Source organism: Peromyscus eremicus, chromosome 5 (assembly GCF_949786415.1).
Source record: "Peromyscus eremicus chromosome 5, PerEre_H2_v1, whole genome shotgun sequence".
In the NCBI taxonomy this organism is placed as follows: Eukaryota; Metazoa; Chordata; class Mammalia; order Rodentia; family Cricetidae; genus Peromyscus; species Peromyscus eremicus.
In genome coordinates, this window is record NC_081420.1 from 81555772 (window position 1) to 81573730 (window position 17959).

At 49.4% G+C, this 17959-nt stretch overlaps 1 protein-coding gene across 2 annotated transcripts in view; it reads right to left on the bottom strand.

Annotated features, from left to right (window-relative positions):
* The window catches only part of Slc35f3 (solute carrier family 35 member F3), a 256259-nt gene that overhangs the window by 61570 nt on the left and 176730 nt on the right, over positions 1–17959 (bottom strand). For both annotated transcript variants that reach the window (XM_059263796.1, XM_059263797.1), the window contains one exon: positions 12307–12631. In XM_059263796.1, the coding sequence (XP_059119779.1) occupies positions 12307–12631 (325 nt within the window). The remainder of the gene's footprint in view (positions 1–12306; positions 12632–17959) is intronic.

Here is a 17959-nt window from a genome sequence, read left to right on the forward strand (position 1 = left end):
CCTTATCCCCATCCAAGACCATGAGGATGTCTAGCTGCATACTTGAGAATGTGAGTGTCCAGGCTGACTCCAATTCCAGGCACAGAGATCATGTTCCCTAGTGTGATGCTGGCTGCCTGTCCGATTCCCTCATTCAGAACTTGAGTTCTGACTCACGCTCTTGATTGACAGGGACATTGCAACTCTGGAGATTCTCCTATCTCCATCCCTCGAAGCCCGGGATCCTGAGTACACAGCTGGAGCAGTGGGATGGGCTGGAAGATGCCAGTCTACCTCTGACCTGCCTTGCTGGGGGCATCAGTTCCTTTCTCGTCACTGCGACAGAATATCCAACAAGCGACTGAACAGAAGACAGAAGAGTTTGGGCCATGGTTTCAGAAGGGTTTCAGTCTACCAGTGAGTTCATGGCAGTAGCATGTTGCAGAGGCTCCTCACATTTGGGGGGAATCAGGGAGCAGAGGACTCATCTCAGAGCGAGAAACAGGCACAGTCTTCAAGCCCCATGCCCCTTCGTGACCTGCTACCTCCAGCTGGGTCCCACTAGTGCCACTTCAAGACCAGTGCCAGCGTCTGGAGCCCACGTGTCCAACACAAGAGCCTATGGGGGCACGTAACATTCAAACTGCGGACACGCCACTCTGGAGACAACTGGCGTGGCCTAAGTTAGAGACAGAGGAAGGATGAAGTCCCTGGCAATGCAGCCCCTCCCTGGAGCAAGCTCCCATTACAGCTGAGGAACAGGGATCCCGGCAGTGACTGTCCTAATCTACCCCCCCATCCCCAACCTCAGGAGGGTCTGCTTCGCATGTAAATGGGACAGTGGTGTCTTGCTTAGGATTTCTGAGGTTTGACTAAGTGGTGCCAGCCCTTTCTCCTCTCCAGGGAAGGTAAAATTACGTGCAGAAGCACATCTCCAAAGAGGAGTGTTCATTATGCATGTGGCTATGGCTTCCTCAGTTTACCTCATCAATTCCCTTTGCTCAAGACACGTGAGGAAAAACATTCCTCATAACACACAGCCCTCCTACAGTGGATTGAAACAGGCCGAGTCCCATTCAACTTTAATGTAACCGAATGCCTAGAAACAGCTGGTCAGAGGCTGGGGAGAGGGCTCAGTGAGTAAAGTTATGACCCACAGGCATGAAGACTTGGTTTCGGATTCCAAACAGAAAAAGTCAGGCTTGGCCACATGTGTCTGTAATCCCCGTACAGGAGGGTCTCTGAAGCTCGCTGGCCGGTCAGTCCAGCTTATTCAGTGTGCTCCAGGCTCAGCAAGAGACCCTGTCTCAATAAGATGGAAAGCAACCCAGGAAGACGATGTCTACCTCTGGCATAGTGAAACACCAGCATGTGTGTGTACCTATATACACACATGAACATACACACACTCATACCACACACAACAGCGTGTGAAAGACCCCCACCCATCCCCCATACCACCATGCTCATCCAGGATTCCCATTTTGTTGAGAAAGTGCTTAAAACCTTCTTTGAAAACAATTCTCTTCTGTCCTCCCCGTGTGTGGTGAAAGACTTGTACATAAAGAGTCTGATGATGTGTTCCTGAAACAAGGGACCTTTAATTTTTCTAGTCCTTTCAATTTCTTTTGTGTTATAAATTAATAATGTATGCATGATTGGGAGTAACTCATTAAATGTAAGCGTCATAAAATTGGGCACTTAGGAAGGAACTGCGTGAAAAGAAGGGGTCTCAGTCCACGATGTTACATTACGTACATAAGTTGCCTCTGTTTTCTCTGGGTACAGTAGGGATCAGCTGAGGAGGTAAATGTAATTACTGAAATTCTATTTTAAAAGGTCCAGGAAGCCCAAGAATAGATTGTATGCAGGCAGCAGCAAAGGCCGTCTGTTCTGGCCAGTCCTGCTGCTTGCTTTGCATGACGACTCCACTAGACAGTGGGGGGCAGGGCCCCACAGACAACGTGCACCAGAAGCAGCTCTTCAAGGCCAGGTTCACGGCTCTGACTCCAGGAACTGTTTCAGAGACAGGAGCTCTTAGAACACAACCGGGAACGCTTAAGGTTAGAGGCAAACACTTGTGAGAAGAAGAATGAGATGGGAAATCGGGAGGTGGGACCCCGCCAGGGACCCTCAGCTGGAGGCTGGTCCCCCTCCTCTCAGGACTAGATCTGCAGTAGACAGGGGTGCAGATGGAGAGGGGGCTCTCCCCAGACAGCTGGGCACGTGCCTCACCTGCTCCTGAGCATGTGGCTCAAGGAAGACATAACTACGTCTTGGTGAAGGGCTTGATTACTGACTATCCAGCCAGGGTGCAGGCTGCACAGCGGGAAGGGGTCCAGTTTTGCTCGGAAGAGCAGGCACAGCAATCAAGTGAGTCTTTTCCGTAGGCTCCCAGGTCCTTTGCTCAGGAAAGCTATGTAGAAGGCAGCACCACAAAGCAGCCAGAGAAAACACAAGAAGAGACAAGTATTCGTGCCCTGTGACTCAATAACCCGAAGAAAAACACCACGTGGGCTGGGGAGAAAGCTCACACAGTGAAGCACTTGCCTCGCAAGCATGAGGACCTTAGTGAGAGCTTTCAGAACCCACGCTAAGAAAAAACAAACAAACAAACAAAAAAAAAACCAAAACCCTAGGCATGGTGACATATGCTTATAACCCCTTATAAGTGGGGAGGCGCAGACAGATGGATGCCTGGGGCCCACTGATCACTCAGCCTAGCCTAGTCAGTGAGTTCTAGGCCAGTCAGAGACCCTGTCTCAAAACATAGTGTTGAGAACAATTGAGGAAGACACCTGATGTCAACCTCAAGCCTCCACCGACACACACACACACACACACACACACACACACACACAGACAGACAGACAGACAGACACACACACACACACACACAGACTTTAAAGTGGAATCCTGGCACTGATTATACCCACCACCAAAGGACTCATAGTCCTTTGGTATCAGTAACCACTGTCAACACAGCACTGCCCAAAGGTCAGGTTCCAGGGGAGGTGATTTGCACCCCGAATTTGGAATGGACAGTTATGCAGTTTTCAGTAGGAGAAAGCCAAAGGAATGCTTACAGCTAACGTACCCACAAACACACAATACACAAGCTGCAGACTGAGAACTTGAACCAGCCTCACGCCAAGCTTGGGGCCACTTCTTCCCATGCCTGACCTCCTTGGCCTCCTGTATCCATGGGGCCAGTGGCAGGAGAGGCAACCTGTGATGCTCAACTGCTGGGGGGGGGGGCAGGAAGAAGGACAAGCACCTGGAGACACCACTGTAGTGTCTCTTCCTATGAGGCCGGGGCCAGCCAATGCAGCCAGCCTAGCCAGAGATGCATAGGGTACAGGCGGGCTGAGGCAGTGGTCACACAAGAAGAATGACATGACAAGGGACATATGCTCTGGCATGCTGCACAGCAACAACACATTTCACCTTTATTCGTTTTGCTTCACAAAATAAAGGCGTGTCAAGAGCTTGACAGGCCCTTGTTTTCTGGGCAAATGAGTCACCTCACGTTTTCATCTGTCTCTTGGGTAAGTTCTAGAATGACTTGACAGGGGGATGTACACAGCACTGCTTTCACTCCCACATCCAAGCTTGTCCCAAAGATCATTTCTGTTAAGAAACACTTCCTTACCACAGTAGCATGAAATAAGGACACCATACACTATTGGCCTCCCTGCCACGAGCTCCACACCAGTTATGTAGCTTCTCTGAGCTGAACGACTCAGTCAGTTTCACATCATTATCCTTATTTCCACCAACATCTCCATCACCATCATCACCATCATCATCATCATAATCATCATCACCGTCATCACCACTATTATAATTATCCATGTTCATCAGTATCACTACTCATCACCATCCTCAGTACCAGCCCTCTCATGGCCATCATTGTTATTATCACCATCTTATTACCTGGAGAGAACAAGGATTAGTTTACTTGACTAATATATATATATATATATATATATATATATATATATATATATATATATATATGATCTATATTCCATGTCCCAGAGATGGGTAGGAAACCTGAGATCAAACACAGCTTAGCCTTTATGCACTTAATTTTATTCAGTCCAAGCCTGTGACCCACAATAACTGTGGCACCCACGGCAGCACCCAATCCCAACAGCAGGCGCTGAGGTGTGGAGCTTTAGCTGACTTCACTGTGCCTCTGTAGCAAACGAAAACAAAGCTGATTTCCATTCCAAGCTGTCTGATGGCCAGCCTGTGTTTTCGCTCCTCACCACAGTGTCCAGTGTGTGGGCTGGTGCTGCTCCATCTCTGTCGCTCACCCTGCCCAGGCACGGCCCCCAGGCTCCTTCCAATGAGAACGACTGCTTTGGCCCAACTCTTAGATGTATTTACAGAGAGGTCTAGGGCTGTTGGGAACAAGAGGCCCCAGTGCTTTTTCTCTGAACACAAGAGATGATATCTTTGATAACATGAACAAGCTGGATCGGAGGTTCCTGTGGTCCCTCTCTGATCGTTTTAAGTCTTGGGGCGGATGACCTTTTGCTAAATGTGAGACTTCAAGTTTCACTGTGTCTACCAGCTGGTTCACCAGTCTTGACTACACGTAACAGAAGGTGAGACATGCCTCAACGTTAGCAGGTAAGACTCGGTGGGGCCTCAGCCTTCTTGGTTATGAACTGGGAAGCAGCGCACACACATGCCGAGTCCCTGAATCTTTTGCGTGCCAGACCCACAAGCCTTCCTCATCGTTTGGCATACACAGTTACTGACCGCTCTTCAAGACCCATGAGAGTAAAGGGCTTCCTACTCTTGGAACCTAACCCCCAGCATCGTGTGTGTGTGTGTGTGTGTGTGTGTGTGTGTGTGTGTGTGTGTATGTGTTTGTGGTGTGTTCATGAATGTGTGGAGTGTGTGTATATTTATGTGTATGTGTATATGTGTTTGCATGTTTGTGTAGTGTGTATTGTGTATGTGTATGTATGTGTTGGTGGAGGGTATATATTTGTGTGTGTGTGTGTGTGTGTGTGTGTGTGTGAGAGAGAGAGAGAGAGAGAGAGAGAGAGAGAGAGAGAGAGAGAAGTTTGAGTGTCAGGTGCTGTCACACTGACTTGGAACTCAACAAGAAAGCTAGGTTGGCTGGCCAGTGCCCTCCCGGGTATCTGCCTGTCTCTGTCTCTGCCTCCCCAGCAGTAGGATTGAAAGTGTCCACTACACTCAGCTTTCTACGAGGATGTTGGGAATTGAGCTCAGGCGAGCACTTTACTCCCAGCCCCCCGAAGCTAGCTTTTCTTGCCCCACACCTTGTAAGCCCCTGTTGGGCTGGCCTTGAAAACGTTGACAGAGACCTTGACACTTATGTTAAAACATTAAGGGGTCTATTTTCCACTCAGGGGTATCTTGACCTACTCCCCGCCCCCAGACCCAGTTCCTCGGGTGTGGCATGGCAGTCACAGAAGCCACTTCTTTTCTTCAAGCACACACCTAACAGACACAGGCACAGGGGCTGCCCTCTTGACAAAACGCAAGGCCACTGAGGCCACGGCGCGGCAGCCGATTCCCACAGGCTCTGAAAGCACAACGTTAAAACAGATCACGTTCTTGAACTGCTGAACTCTAAGCCAATCCCTGTTATCTGTTCAAGGATTAACTGAGACCCGAGATAACGGAGCAGCTGGCTTGGGGAGAACAGAAGAGACCAGGAGCTGGTGGTCCAGTTCCGACTTGCCCCAGGGGAGCGGAGGAGTGCCTCAGGAATGCTCAGCCCCGAATTTCTGTGGGGTGTTCCACTACCACGTATTGAAGTGTGAATTCAGAGCTGTTTACAGAGAGGTGTGCATGGGGGCAGAGGCTGGAAGGCTCTCAGCTAGGACCCAGAATGTTCTATCTGCCCCTCAGAGTGTCGTATCCGCCTGGGGGTGACAGGTCAGGCAAACGATGCTTGGCCTTTTGTTCTTAAGATTTACTGTTTTTATTTTCCCCATGTGTCTTGCTTGTATTTATGTCTGTGCACCAGGTGTGTGTAATGCCCATGGCAGCCAGAGAAGGCACTGGATCCCATGAAACAGGAGTTACTGACAGTTGTGAGCTGCCAAGTGGGTGCTGGGAATTGAACCCAGGTCCTCTGGAAAAGCAGCCAGTGCTCTTAACCACTGAGCCATCTCTCTAGCCCCTCTGTCTTGTTTTTTTATAAAATGAATCCTTAAGCACTACCCTGAAACACCAACCTAGGCAGCTGCTCTGACTCACTTCCTTCTTTGCTGACACAGGAGGCCGACCGCAGCTTCCTGGTTAGACACAGAATCACTGCTCCTTGGTTGGCTATCTGCACGTGTGTGCATGTTAACAGGAGTGGCATTTTGCTTCCACTGAAAGCCTGAAGGTAGCCTCCTGGCCTGAGGATACTCCTTTGTAATTTCCACTGTTAGCCACCAAGCTACAGGCAGGAGCTGAATCACAAACTGCAGTCTCCAAAGAGCGTTCCGACCCTGGTACAAAAAACGAACAACACGGACGCCGTATTTGGGACTGAAGCTTGTGAGTTCTTCCGGCAACCCTGACCTCAGGGAGCTTGCCTTCTGGAGGGAAATGAGCAACAGGTAAGTGCCACAGTATCACACCTGGTGCTGAATGCTGCCGAGAAAGATGGGGTCTGGAACACCACGTGGGCGCTCCCCTCAAGCTGGGAGCTTGTCCATCCTCCTGCTATGGAAGGCCCTGCTCGTTTGTTTCTGGGAGCAGCTGAGGATGGACTGCTGGTGGGAATGATGGTCTGAGTGGTCCTGGGGCTCAGGGTGAGCAAGGAGAGGGAAGGGAACCCATCAGTCAGCACTGGCCCGGCCCGTGTGGCCTGACAGCCCAGGAGGCAGGAGGTACAGGATAGTACTAATTCCTGCTGTCCTTCTATGCCTTAGTACTAACCACAGCACCTGGCAAAACAGCTCCAAGACTACCTACGAAGAAGACTTCTCTTCACAATGCTGCAACTCAATAAACATGGCAGTGGAAATGATTTTCACCAACACAAGGGTTTTCTGGAGGCCGAAAAGGCAGCTGAACATTGGAAAGCAAGAGACCTGGTTCTGGATTTGCATTCATTTTCCTTGCTGTTGTGCGGGAATTGAGCATACACCCCTCCCCCACCAAAGAGACACCTGAGACTCATCCCTCCTCCGACGTGAAATGTGAACATGTGCTGTTACCGGTGGCATAAACAGCTCCGGGAATCCTGACATTGGCCCCGATGTTATCAGTCTTCTGCCCAAGACCTTAAAGTTCCTGTTTCTCGAGACTAAAGCCCCATGCCTGGGAAGATGATTCAGTCTGTAGGTGCTTAAGCATGAGGACCCAAGTTTGATCCCCAGAACCCACATAGAAAAGCCAGGTGTGAGCATGGAGACAGACAGACTCCCTGGTGCTTCCTGGACAGCCAGCCTAACCTAATCAATGTGTCCCAGGCCTGGGAGAAACCCTGTCCTGAAGTGAAAAAACATGGTGAATGGTATCTGAGGAGTGATGCTTGAGGTTGACCTCTAGCCTCCATGTAGATGTCCACATGCACCCCCACACATACAGACACACTCATACACACACACACACACACACACACACACACACACACACACACCCCTTCCTATCTATCTGGCCTGCTCTGATGGCAGAGTCCTAAGATCATGCTGCCAGCCCCCCCCACACACAGATTCAGACACAGACACAGACACACACACACACACACACACACACACACACACACACACACAGCCCTTCCTATCTATCTGGCCTGCTCTGATGGCAGAGTCCTAAGATCACGCTTCCAGCTAAGATGCAATCAAGCCTGTCTGCCTTGAGGTGTCACCCACCTCCTCCTCATGCTCCACTCTGGTTTTCTGTGGGCTTTGTTCCCACTCTGTGAGGTCTTTAGGGGTAGGACAACATGTGTCTCATCCACACCTACCCACAAGCCCTGGGCAGGCAGACATTAAGGAGGTGTTCGGTGAGCTAACCTGGCCTGCAGCCTGACTCCATCCTCTTCTCCAGGAGTGGTTTCAAAGCCTGCAACCTGGTTGTCACTGCGGTAGCTCTGGGAGTCATGCCAGCTCTGAACCTCTTTGCATGGAGCAGGGGCTCCCTCGCTGCTCTCACCCACACACCTCCTAAGTTCCCTAGGCTCCAGGCTTTCCATCTGCCTAGAATGTTCCATACCTCCTTCAGCACTCAGAAACCATCTGTTTGTCCACCTCACTTTTTCTTAGCTGTTCCCTGTGGCCCAAGCCATGCACCCTTGGGCTCTTTTTCCTGGCTCCCTCATGCAGCCCCTCTCTTGCTCCCTCCCCAGCCTTTGAGCTCCGTGAAGGCAAAGCTCTTTGATTATTGCTTCCCAGTGTCTCACTTTGACACACAAGAACCATTTTCAGACCAAACCAACTAACCTCTAGTTGCAAACACTGAAATTTGTCTCTGCAAGGTTGGCACCATTCCTGTGGGAACCTGTGCAGGTAGGCACAGACACATGCTGTGGAATAATCCTCTTGTATACTGTAAAGATTTGTCACTCAAAGTGGTGTAATAAAATGCTGATTGGCCAGTAGTCAGGCAGGAAGTATAGGTAGGGTGACCAAACTGAGGATGATGGGAAGGAAAAGGGCAGAGTCAAGAGTCACCAGCCAGACACAGAGGGAGCAGGAGATGAATGTGCCATGCTAATAAAGGTACCACCATGTGACAAAGCATAAGTAGAAATATGGATTAATTTAAATGTAAGAGTTAGCTAATAAGAAGCCTGAGCTATTGGCTGAGCATTTATAATTTATATTAAGCCTCTGAGTGAGTATTTGAAAGCAGTTGCAGGCAGGACACAGAAAACTTCCAGGATCTGAAATGGCCCTTGCCTCTGAGTGCTGTTCCTGTCTGAGGAGGATCAAGGGCCAGCTTTCGGAAGCCTAGAACTACAAAAACCAAAGGAAAGCCACCGTTGCCTCCCTGCTTTTTTTCTCTTTCTCTTTTTTCTCTTTTAGCGGCTGCATGGTGGTAGAAGGTCTCAGCATTTGCTTTTGATAGCAGATCAATGGCTAGAAGTCTGGAAGGCCCACTGACAAGGCTGCAAAGGTCCCATCTGTTCTAGTTTAGATGCTGCTGACTGGCACTCTTGGGTCTAAGATACTAGCTTCCTGTTCTAGTGACAGGGGGGCTGTCTGTTCCCTGGAAACCTCAGAGAAGCTACTTTACCTATCCAACCTCTTCCTTGAGGCCACAGGTCTCTGCCTGTCTCCTGTTCCCTCAGTTCTCTGCTAATGCTCTCTGCCAACAGACCCATCTTCATATCTGCTAAGGCTCCCTCTAGCATCAGTTGGCATTAAAACATGAAGATGAAGGATGTGATTTTGGTTTTTCTCCACTCTGGGAGTCTTAGACTGTTTTGAGTCCTCCCCATCTGAGCTGTGACTTCCTCAGCGAGGTCTATGATACCGAGAATCTTCTGGCGATCGAGGGAGAGCCTCCCTTCACCCTGTGGTGGGGTTCATGGCTTCCCTGGATACCCAGGAACTGGCTGGCAAACGAGCATCCTTGTCTAGCCACGGAACTTCTACAGCTCAGGCTTAGAAAGGACCGCATTAAAAAGTAGGGATAAACTTTGAGATAGAAATTGGGCAAAGTGTAAATTGGCTTTGTCATCCAATTATTCCCTCTTCCCCGTGGTCTTCAGACAACTTGGCAGTGAGCTGAATTAGTTTTTATGATGCTTTAAAAATTTTATTATTACTTTTATTTATGCATATGTGTTTGTATCTGTGTGCATGTGTGCGTGTCTGTGTGCATGAACATGTGTGTGCGCTGGTGCCCACAGAGGCCAGAAGAGGGCATTGGATTCCCTGGAACTGAAGTTACAGGCAGTTGTGAGTTGCCCAAGTGTAGGTGCTGGGAACCAAACTCCAGTCCTCTGCAAGAGCAGCAAGCACTTTTAACCACTAACTCGTGCCTCGAACCTCTAAAAATGTTTCCTATTATATCTTTTTTATTGTGTGTGGAGGCGGTATGGGGTGGGGTGGGGCAGGTGCATGTGTGTCATGGCGAACCAGTGGAGATGAGAGGACAACTTGTAGAGTTGGTTCCTCCCTCCACCATGTGGGCCTGGGGATCACACTCCGAGGGTCAGGCTTACAGCAAACGCCGTTGCCTGTTGGGCCATCTCAACCAGCCCCTTATCTTGACCTTCCTTGGATGTTTTGCAGAGGAAGCCGGTAGCCTGGATTCCAGGCACTGACGACTTTCTCTATGTGACTAATCTTCCCGAGTGGCCTTTCATCTTGCCTACCTTGACTTTATAACCACCTTGAGTTTGGCACCACAAACATAGTTTTCAGCCCAACAGTTTAAGCTGCGCTGGGCTGTCCCCAAAGTGTCGGCAGTCAACCTTGTCCCCAGGTGGACAGTGGCCACTGCCTGTGTTTAGGATAGCATTATGCTACCTTTGTGGTCCAGCGACTCTTGCTGTGTAGATGGCTGATGGGAAGAGGAGGGAACATTTGTCTTGTCTCCTAATTACAGGCCGATCCACTCCGGACCACTTAACTATCAAATGCATCCTTTCCTGGATGTCTGTTTTTCTCCATGACTCAGGCCGTTATTTCCTTCTCGCCTTTGGGGAGTTCTTAGGCCCTCTCACGGTTCCTAAATCTATTTGCTTCCTGTCTTGGCTGCTGTTCAGCAGTGCTGCATTAAGTACCTCCCTAGCCACTTCTGGCTGGCCCAGGAGCTGTTGCCTTAAGTCAGCATGGAAGACTCCATGGGCTCTGGCTTCTTGTGCCCAAACTCTGAAAGAACCTAGGAGGCTGGCCATGGGGCTCAGTGCAAGCACCATCAAACCCCCTTCCTTTTGAATTTGGGTCCTGCGTCACAGGTCATTTTTTTTTTAAAAGGACTCCAGCTCTAACTCTGTGAGGACCCAGAAAAAGTCTGCTCCAGTTGAGACTGCTGTCACTCTGCAGACTTCTTTCCCCCCCTGGTCCCAGTGCCGTCCTTCCTAATCCGGTGACTTCAAAGAGCAACCCCAGACAGGTCTGAGATGTGAAGTGGATGCCCAGTGGGATTTGGCAACTGTGCTGGTTAGTTTTTTTTTTTTTTCCTGTTTCTGTTTTTGCTTTTCCAAACTGACACAGCCAGAGTTATCTGGGAAGAGGGAACCTCAACTGAGAAAATGCCTCCATCACATTGGCCTGCAGGCAAGTCTATGGGGGCATTTTCTTGACTGATGATTGATACAGGAGGGCCCAGTGCACTGTAAGTTGAGCTACCCCAATGGGCAAGTGGTACTGGGTGCTGTAAGAAAGCAGGCTGAGCAAGTCATGGGAGACAAGCCAAGAATCACCATTCCTCACAGTCTCTGCCTCAGTTCCTGCCTCCAGGTTCCTGCCCTGAATTCTCACAAGGAAAGAGTGTGATCAGAGCGTGTAAGCCAAATAAACTGTCTCCTCCCCTAAGTTGGTTTTAGTCAATGTTTTATCATAGCAACAGAGAAGCCACCCAGGACAGCAACTTTAAAGATGGGGTATGGGAGGAGGAAGGTGATGGGGATGGAAGGGAGTGTCCATGACTTCCAGCTTCTGCTCAGTGCCAGGGACTGATGAAAGGCAGGTTTCCTGTGTTCCTAGTGTCATCCTGACTAACAGTCTCTCTCGGGGTGTTTCAGGTAAGACAGATGGGCCAATCCTTGGACACAGCCCATATCAGACACAGAGCAACCACAAGGTATGCTATTTATGGAACGCCGTGGTCACATCAATGATTTTGCTCTCAGAAAGGGCTCGGGTGCCTGCTGCGTGATAAGGTGTGGGTCATCATGGGATATAGTTCATTAACTGTACACCCCACCTGGTTGTCAGATACTCAGACTCACGAAGAAGGACATGTGTAGGAAACTGGAAAGAGGTGAAGTAAGGGAAGTGAGCTGCAGGATATTCCCAATCACCTGGTTTCTGGAACTCTTGTCCTTACTTCAGCCTGGCTTCACTCCCTTTGCCTGAGTGAGTTCTACTTCCATTTCTATACCTCCAAGACCTGCCATGGCTGTTTCTAGAAGATGGTCCCTGTTCCCTATTGCATAGAAATGGCCTTCAAGGGTGGAGGGGTGGAGGTGGAGACTGGAGGCTTCATTATAGAAGGCAGAGAGAATTCTGACCTCAATCTCAGGACAGAGCAGTTGCATTTACTGTGGTGTCTCACTCTTGGTCCCTCCCACTGGCCACCAGTTCTGGCCTCCAGGGTCAACTCAGCAGCTCAGCACTTGGGGAACAGCCCCAGGTGAGTGACCGATGACTAAGGGTCCCTTACCTGTATCTCTGTTTCACAGACTGCTTCTCTGTGGACTTGCACACGTGCCCCGCGTAGTACAATGGGAAGAACAGAAAGTTCCAGTTGGTAGCAAACCAAGTCAGGGTGAACGGTGCATCGAAGGTCTTGAAAGTCAGCCTGGCAAGCTGCGTGGAGCCGGCCCAGGAGGCACACACGCAGAACACGACGGCCACGCCCCAGAAGACCTTCCGCAGCTGCTCTGGAGAGCATGTCCAGCGGTGCCGGCTCGTCCTTCCTCCAGCCTCTGTCCCAGCTGGCGCCTGGGCCTCTGCAGGGCCCGGGGGCTCCCGGGGGCGCTCCTCCCCTGAAGAAGAGAAGGAGTGTTAGCTGGGTCTTCAGATTTCTGGCTGAACCCACAGTTGGATCCCTGGCAACCATATGGGGACAGGGAGGTTGGGTGCTGGGCAATGCTCTAGACTACAGCTGGAAGATGGATGCATGTCAGGTCTCCTAACCGGGGAGCTTTGGCCCACAGGGAGGGAACCCCAGGCCAGGTTCTACCAGCACCCTTCAACTGTCCCAGGAGCCTTTTAGAATGGCAAACTCTTGGGCTCTACCCCAGACCCTTGAACCAGACCTGACTTCAACAGGTGATCTGTATGCTGAGTTTGAGGAACATAATTCCAGAACAGATGGAGACGCTGAAACATGGGGTCTCATATGTCCCAGGGTAACACTGAACTTGCTATGAAGTTGAGGATAACCTTGAACTTCTGATACTCCTACTTGTACCTCCCTGGTGCTGGGATTACAGTTGTATGTCACCACATCCAGTTTAAGAAATACTAGGGATTGAATCCATGGTGAAGATGTGTGAAGATGTGTCACTGTGATTGGTTTAATAAAGAGCTGATTGGCTGATAGCTAGGCAGGAAGAGTTTAGGCAGGACTTCTGGGGACAGAGAGGTCTGGGGGAAGAATAAAGGCGGAGCCACCAGCCAGATTCAGAGGAAGCAGGATGGGCAGTACAGAGCAAAGGTAACTGAGCCACTTAAAAGAATGTAGATTTTAAAACATGGGTTAATTTAAGTTATAAGAACTAGTTAGAAACAAGCCTAAGCTAAGGCTGAGCTTTCATAATTACTAAGTATCTGTGTCGTTATTTGTGAGCTAGCAGCCCAAAGAAGCTACAGCTTCATGTATGCTAGGCAACCACTCTACTGACTGAGCCACATCCCCAATCTTATGTTTTTATTTGTGCTGTTGGGAATGCAACCCAGGGCCTTGTCATGCTAGACAAGCTTCTAACAATTAGCTGTAACCCAGCATCCCACACCCTTTGAACTCTGAAACAGACCTTCACTAAGTTATTCAGGCCGACCACGAACTTATTGCAGCTCAGATTGGTCTTAACCTTAAGATCCTCCTGCTTCTGCTTTCCCAGTATTGGGATGACATGTGTGCACCATCAGGTCTGGCTTTTCACCTCCTTTTCATTTCACATGTGTTTATGTGTTGCTGGGCTGAAATAGGGTCTAGGGATTTCTCACAGAGGGGGTGATGAGTATCATCATCTAGAAGGTACAGGACCTTGATGGAGGCTCCTTTCTGCCTGAGCCAGAAAACCAGATGATTTTCCTCTTATTCTGCACATCACACCCAATTAGACATCACTTCTTTTTCCATCTACTCTAATCAGCTTCCTGCAAGTGGCCTCCAGCCTCACCTCCCAGCTTTCCTTAAAAGCCTCTAGCTCTGGGCAGCTGCTAGGTGAGAGACCATAGACAGAGAAAACTGTGTGTCTTGGAGAACTCAGGCTGCAGCCCACAGCTGAGCTTCACTATCCTGTCTGTGTTCTCGAAGACCCTGAGCAGGCAAGAGAGCCTGTGTCTAGTGTGAGCATGGACAGATGTAGACATGCAGAACTTGCCTTTTGTGGCATCTCCCCAGCACTTAGATGAATAGAGAAAGACATTTGCCTAGAGGCCCTTGTCACAGGGGTTCAGGAAATGGGCACCAAACATACTGGGTTTAACTCTCTGTGTTTTGCTTAACCCCAACAGCTATTTAAACAATTTCAATTGAATGTAAGTTTGCACGCTTTCTGAATCACTATACTCACGGTGACAGATCTGCTGCATCTGTTTGAGCAAAAAAAAAAAAAAAAAAAGAAAAGAAAATCAACCTAAGTGAGACCATGGCTAGTCAAGGCCAGTCTCTCTCTAATATCCAGCTTAGACTGGGGTGCAGCTCAGGTGGTGGAGAACGTGCCTAGCATGCACAAGGCTCTGGGTTCCATCCTCAGCGTTTCACAAACAGAGCTGTGGTGACACACACCTGTGACCCCAGCTCTTGGCAGCTACAGGCAGTAGGACCAGAAGCTCAAGATCCTTCTTGGCTACACAGTGAATTTGAAGCCGACCTGGGATGGATATATGTCCTCCCATGTCTGACGTGTCCACATCCAAGTGGGAAGACCCTGGGGAAATCACAGTTATAACTCCTATTCAATCTTCTGCATGGCCCTACAAGGGCCTTAGGGTGAGGACAGGCCCAAGAGAGACAAGGACCGGCCTGGCTTCTTGCTTCATGCCCTCCCACCAGTGTTCTGACTTGGCTCATAGCGAATTCTCAAAACTGAAGGTGAATCCACTTCCGGCAAAAGTATGATGGATTTCATTTCCCTACTACCTGTCAGGTTTGCTCAGCCCCTGAAGTCCTTCACGGTTGGGGTTACTCAGAGTATGCATCCCTATCTCTGTCATGAGCTCATACTCAAAGGAATAATGGTGGAAACAAAGACAATGTCTGTTTAGGAATAAAATGCAGGTTCGTGGTAAGACTCCTGAGGAGACAGCAGGTATTCGCTGAGGATTCTAGCATGCTTCTTCAACTGTGGTTTTTATTAGTGCAAGTGCAGCCGTCATGCTTGATTGGATTAAGAGGTACCTCAGGCACTGCAGAGGAACACCTTCGGGTGTGTCTGTGAGGGAGCTTCCGGAGACGACTGACTGAAGGAGGAAACCCACCCTGAATGTGAATGGCACCGCTCCACGGGTTGGGGTCTTGGACTGAGTGAAAAAAAGGACACAAAGGAAAGCCAGCAGCCTGTGAGTTAAAAAAGATCCTCCTTCCACGAGATGCTTCTTGACAAGGTATGGGGCCAACAGTGAGGGAAGTGGTCAACACGGCAGGCTGAGCTTCACAATGCGGGGCACTAAGCAGTGACACTGGGTAGCTTTATGAAGAGAGAGACTGCCACCAAATCACGTGTGTGTGTGTGTGTGTGTGTGTGTATGTGTGTGTGTGTGTGCGCACACCCTGAGCCCAACGGTGATATCAGGATCTCTTTCAGTCACTCTCCACCTTAGCTTTCAGACAGTCTCTCACTGAACCTGGAGCTCACTGATTGAGCTAGGCTCGCTGACCCACAAGCCCCAGGGATCCCCCTGTCTCTGTCCCCTCGACCCTGGGCTTACAGGGGTGAACTGCTGTGTCTGGCTTTGCTTTAGCTGGGTGCTGGGGACAGAACTCCAGTCCTCATGTGTACGTGGTAAGCCCTTACACTGACTGAGCCATCTCTCCCCGCCCCCACTCTTCCACCCACCACCATCCAATTCCTACACCACTAAAATGCTTCTTCGGCTCTAGCTGCTCTCTAGTTTTGTAATCTGTCCAAGTCCTCTCACCAAGGGAGTATTACCAATAAACAAATGAAATGAAGACACTCAACCCAGCATGAGAGTCTCTAAAAACAATAACACTAACTCAGAGCGGTGTTTTCCCATGAGTAACACCGGCAATGCCATTCCAGCTAGATGGGGTTCTGAAGCTGAGTAAGTCTAGAGAACGCTGAACAGAGACATGCTGTAGGAATACTCAAGGTTATTAGACAATGTGTGAGTCACCATGCTTGTCGGAGATGCGAAACTTGTTGTGGGGACTAGGGTGCCCTGGAACACACTTTGGATAACACGGGCCTGCACTTATAAAGAGCCATAGACAAGGATGTCGCCAACCTCATATCATTGCACTGAGTCTTGAAGTCCTGATTGTATTAATTTCCTCACCGTTCTCATTGTGTGTGTGTGTGTGTGTGTGTGTGTGTGTGTGTGTGTGTGTGCTTGTGTGTGTACCTATGCATGTGTGTGTGTCTGTTGGACGTCAACTTTGGGTGCCATTTCTCAGGTACAGTTCATCATGTTTTTTAGACAGCGTCTCTCAGTGGTCTGGGGCTCACTGATTTGGCTGGTCTGGCTGGTCAGTGAGTTCCGGGGATCTGCCTGTCTCTGCCTCCTCAGTGTTGGGATTACAAGTGTGTGCCATCATGCCCATTGTTTTCTTTTCTTTTTAAAAATACGAGTAAGTGTGTGAGATGTGTGTGCATGTGTTTATGAGCGTTCTCCTGTGTGTGTATGTGCGTGTGCACGCACACATAGGCAGAGGCCCAAGGCTGACACTGGGTGTCTTTTTTTCTTTTTTAAATGATTTATTTATTTTTATTTTGTGTGCATTCATGTTTTTGCCTGCATGTGTGAGGGTGTTGGATCCTGGAGTTACAGACAATTGTGAGCTGCCATGTGAGTGCTGGGAACTGAACCCAGGTTCTCTTGAAGAGTAGTCAGTGCTCTTAACCACTGAGCCATCTCTCCAGCTTCCTTGGGTGTCTTTTTTAATTGGGCTCCACCTTGTACCTTGTATATTGAGGTGGGGTCTCTCACTCAGCCTGGAGCTTACCTATTCTTCTAGTCTGGCTAACCAGCTTGCTCTGGCAAGTTCTCTGTTTCCCATGTGCCGGGATTACAGGTAGGCTGTCACAGGCCCACCCACTTTTTATGAGTTCTGGTGATCTGAACTCTAGTCCACACACTTGCATGGCAAGTGCCTTATCCCTGGCTGTCTCTGCAGACCCCACTTTTTAACATGGGATTGAACTCAGGTCCTCAAGCTTGCGCGGCAAGTACCTTACCAATCCAGTTGTCTCCCCAGCTCCTACGTAACTTACTCTTATTACTTTCTACCACTATAAATGAAAAAGTCTCTATTATTATGTGACAAAAATACTGAGAAGTGGAAGGAAAAGCGGTCTGTGGTCATTTCAGCATTCAGAGCTGCCTCTGCTCATATGTGGCTGCATTTTCTGCAGGCTTTGGTCTGATCATCACACAGGGGTCTCTGCGGACCTGTGCCTCTGCCACCCATTAACACAGCTGCATGGCAGCCATACGACTGCATCATGTTTCTATCCCGCATCTAACCAAACACACCACAGCATGGACTTAATCCTGTTCAGAGGGTTGTTTCCTTCACCCTATGAGCATGTCAATCATCCAGGGAATCAATGACACTGAGTCCAGAGCACTGGATGGTCTGTGGTCAATCACAAAGCACCATCCCTGTACTTAAAGAATTCTAGGAGTGACAAAAGAAATTACAGAACACTTGTGTGCAAAAGGGCAGTTCTGTAGCATGGCAGGTGCATGCTGGGGAATCCGAAGCTTCACCCTAGATTGGTGAGATGGAAGGCTACAGGAGATCAAGAATAACTGTGATTGGCCCCAGGTCATTGAGCAAGGCGATGAGCTCTGAAACCCACTGTCACTCGTCACCTGTGATGTTCCGTCATGCAATGGGAGAAACCCTCAGACTTGCTAAAGGTTACATGGTGCTCCTTTCTCCAGAGTCAGAATGA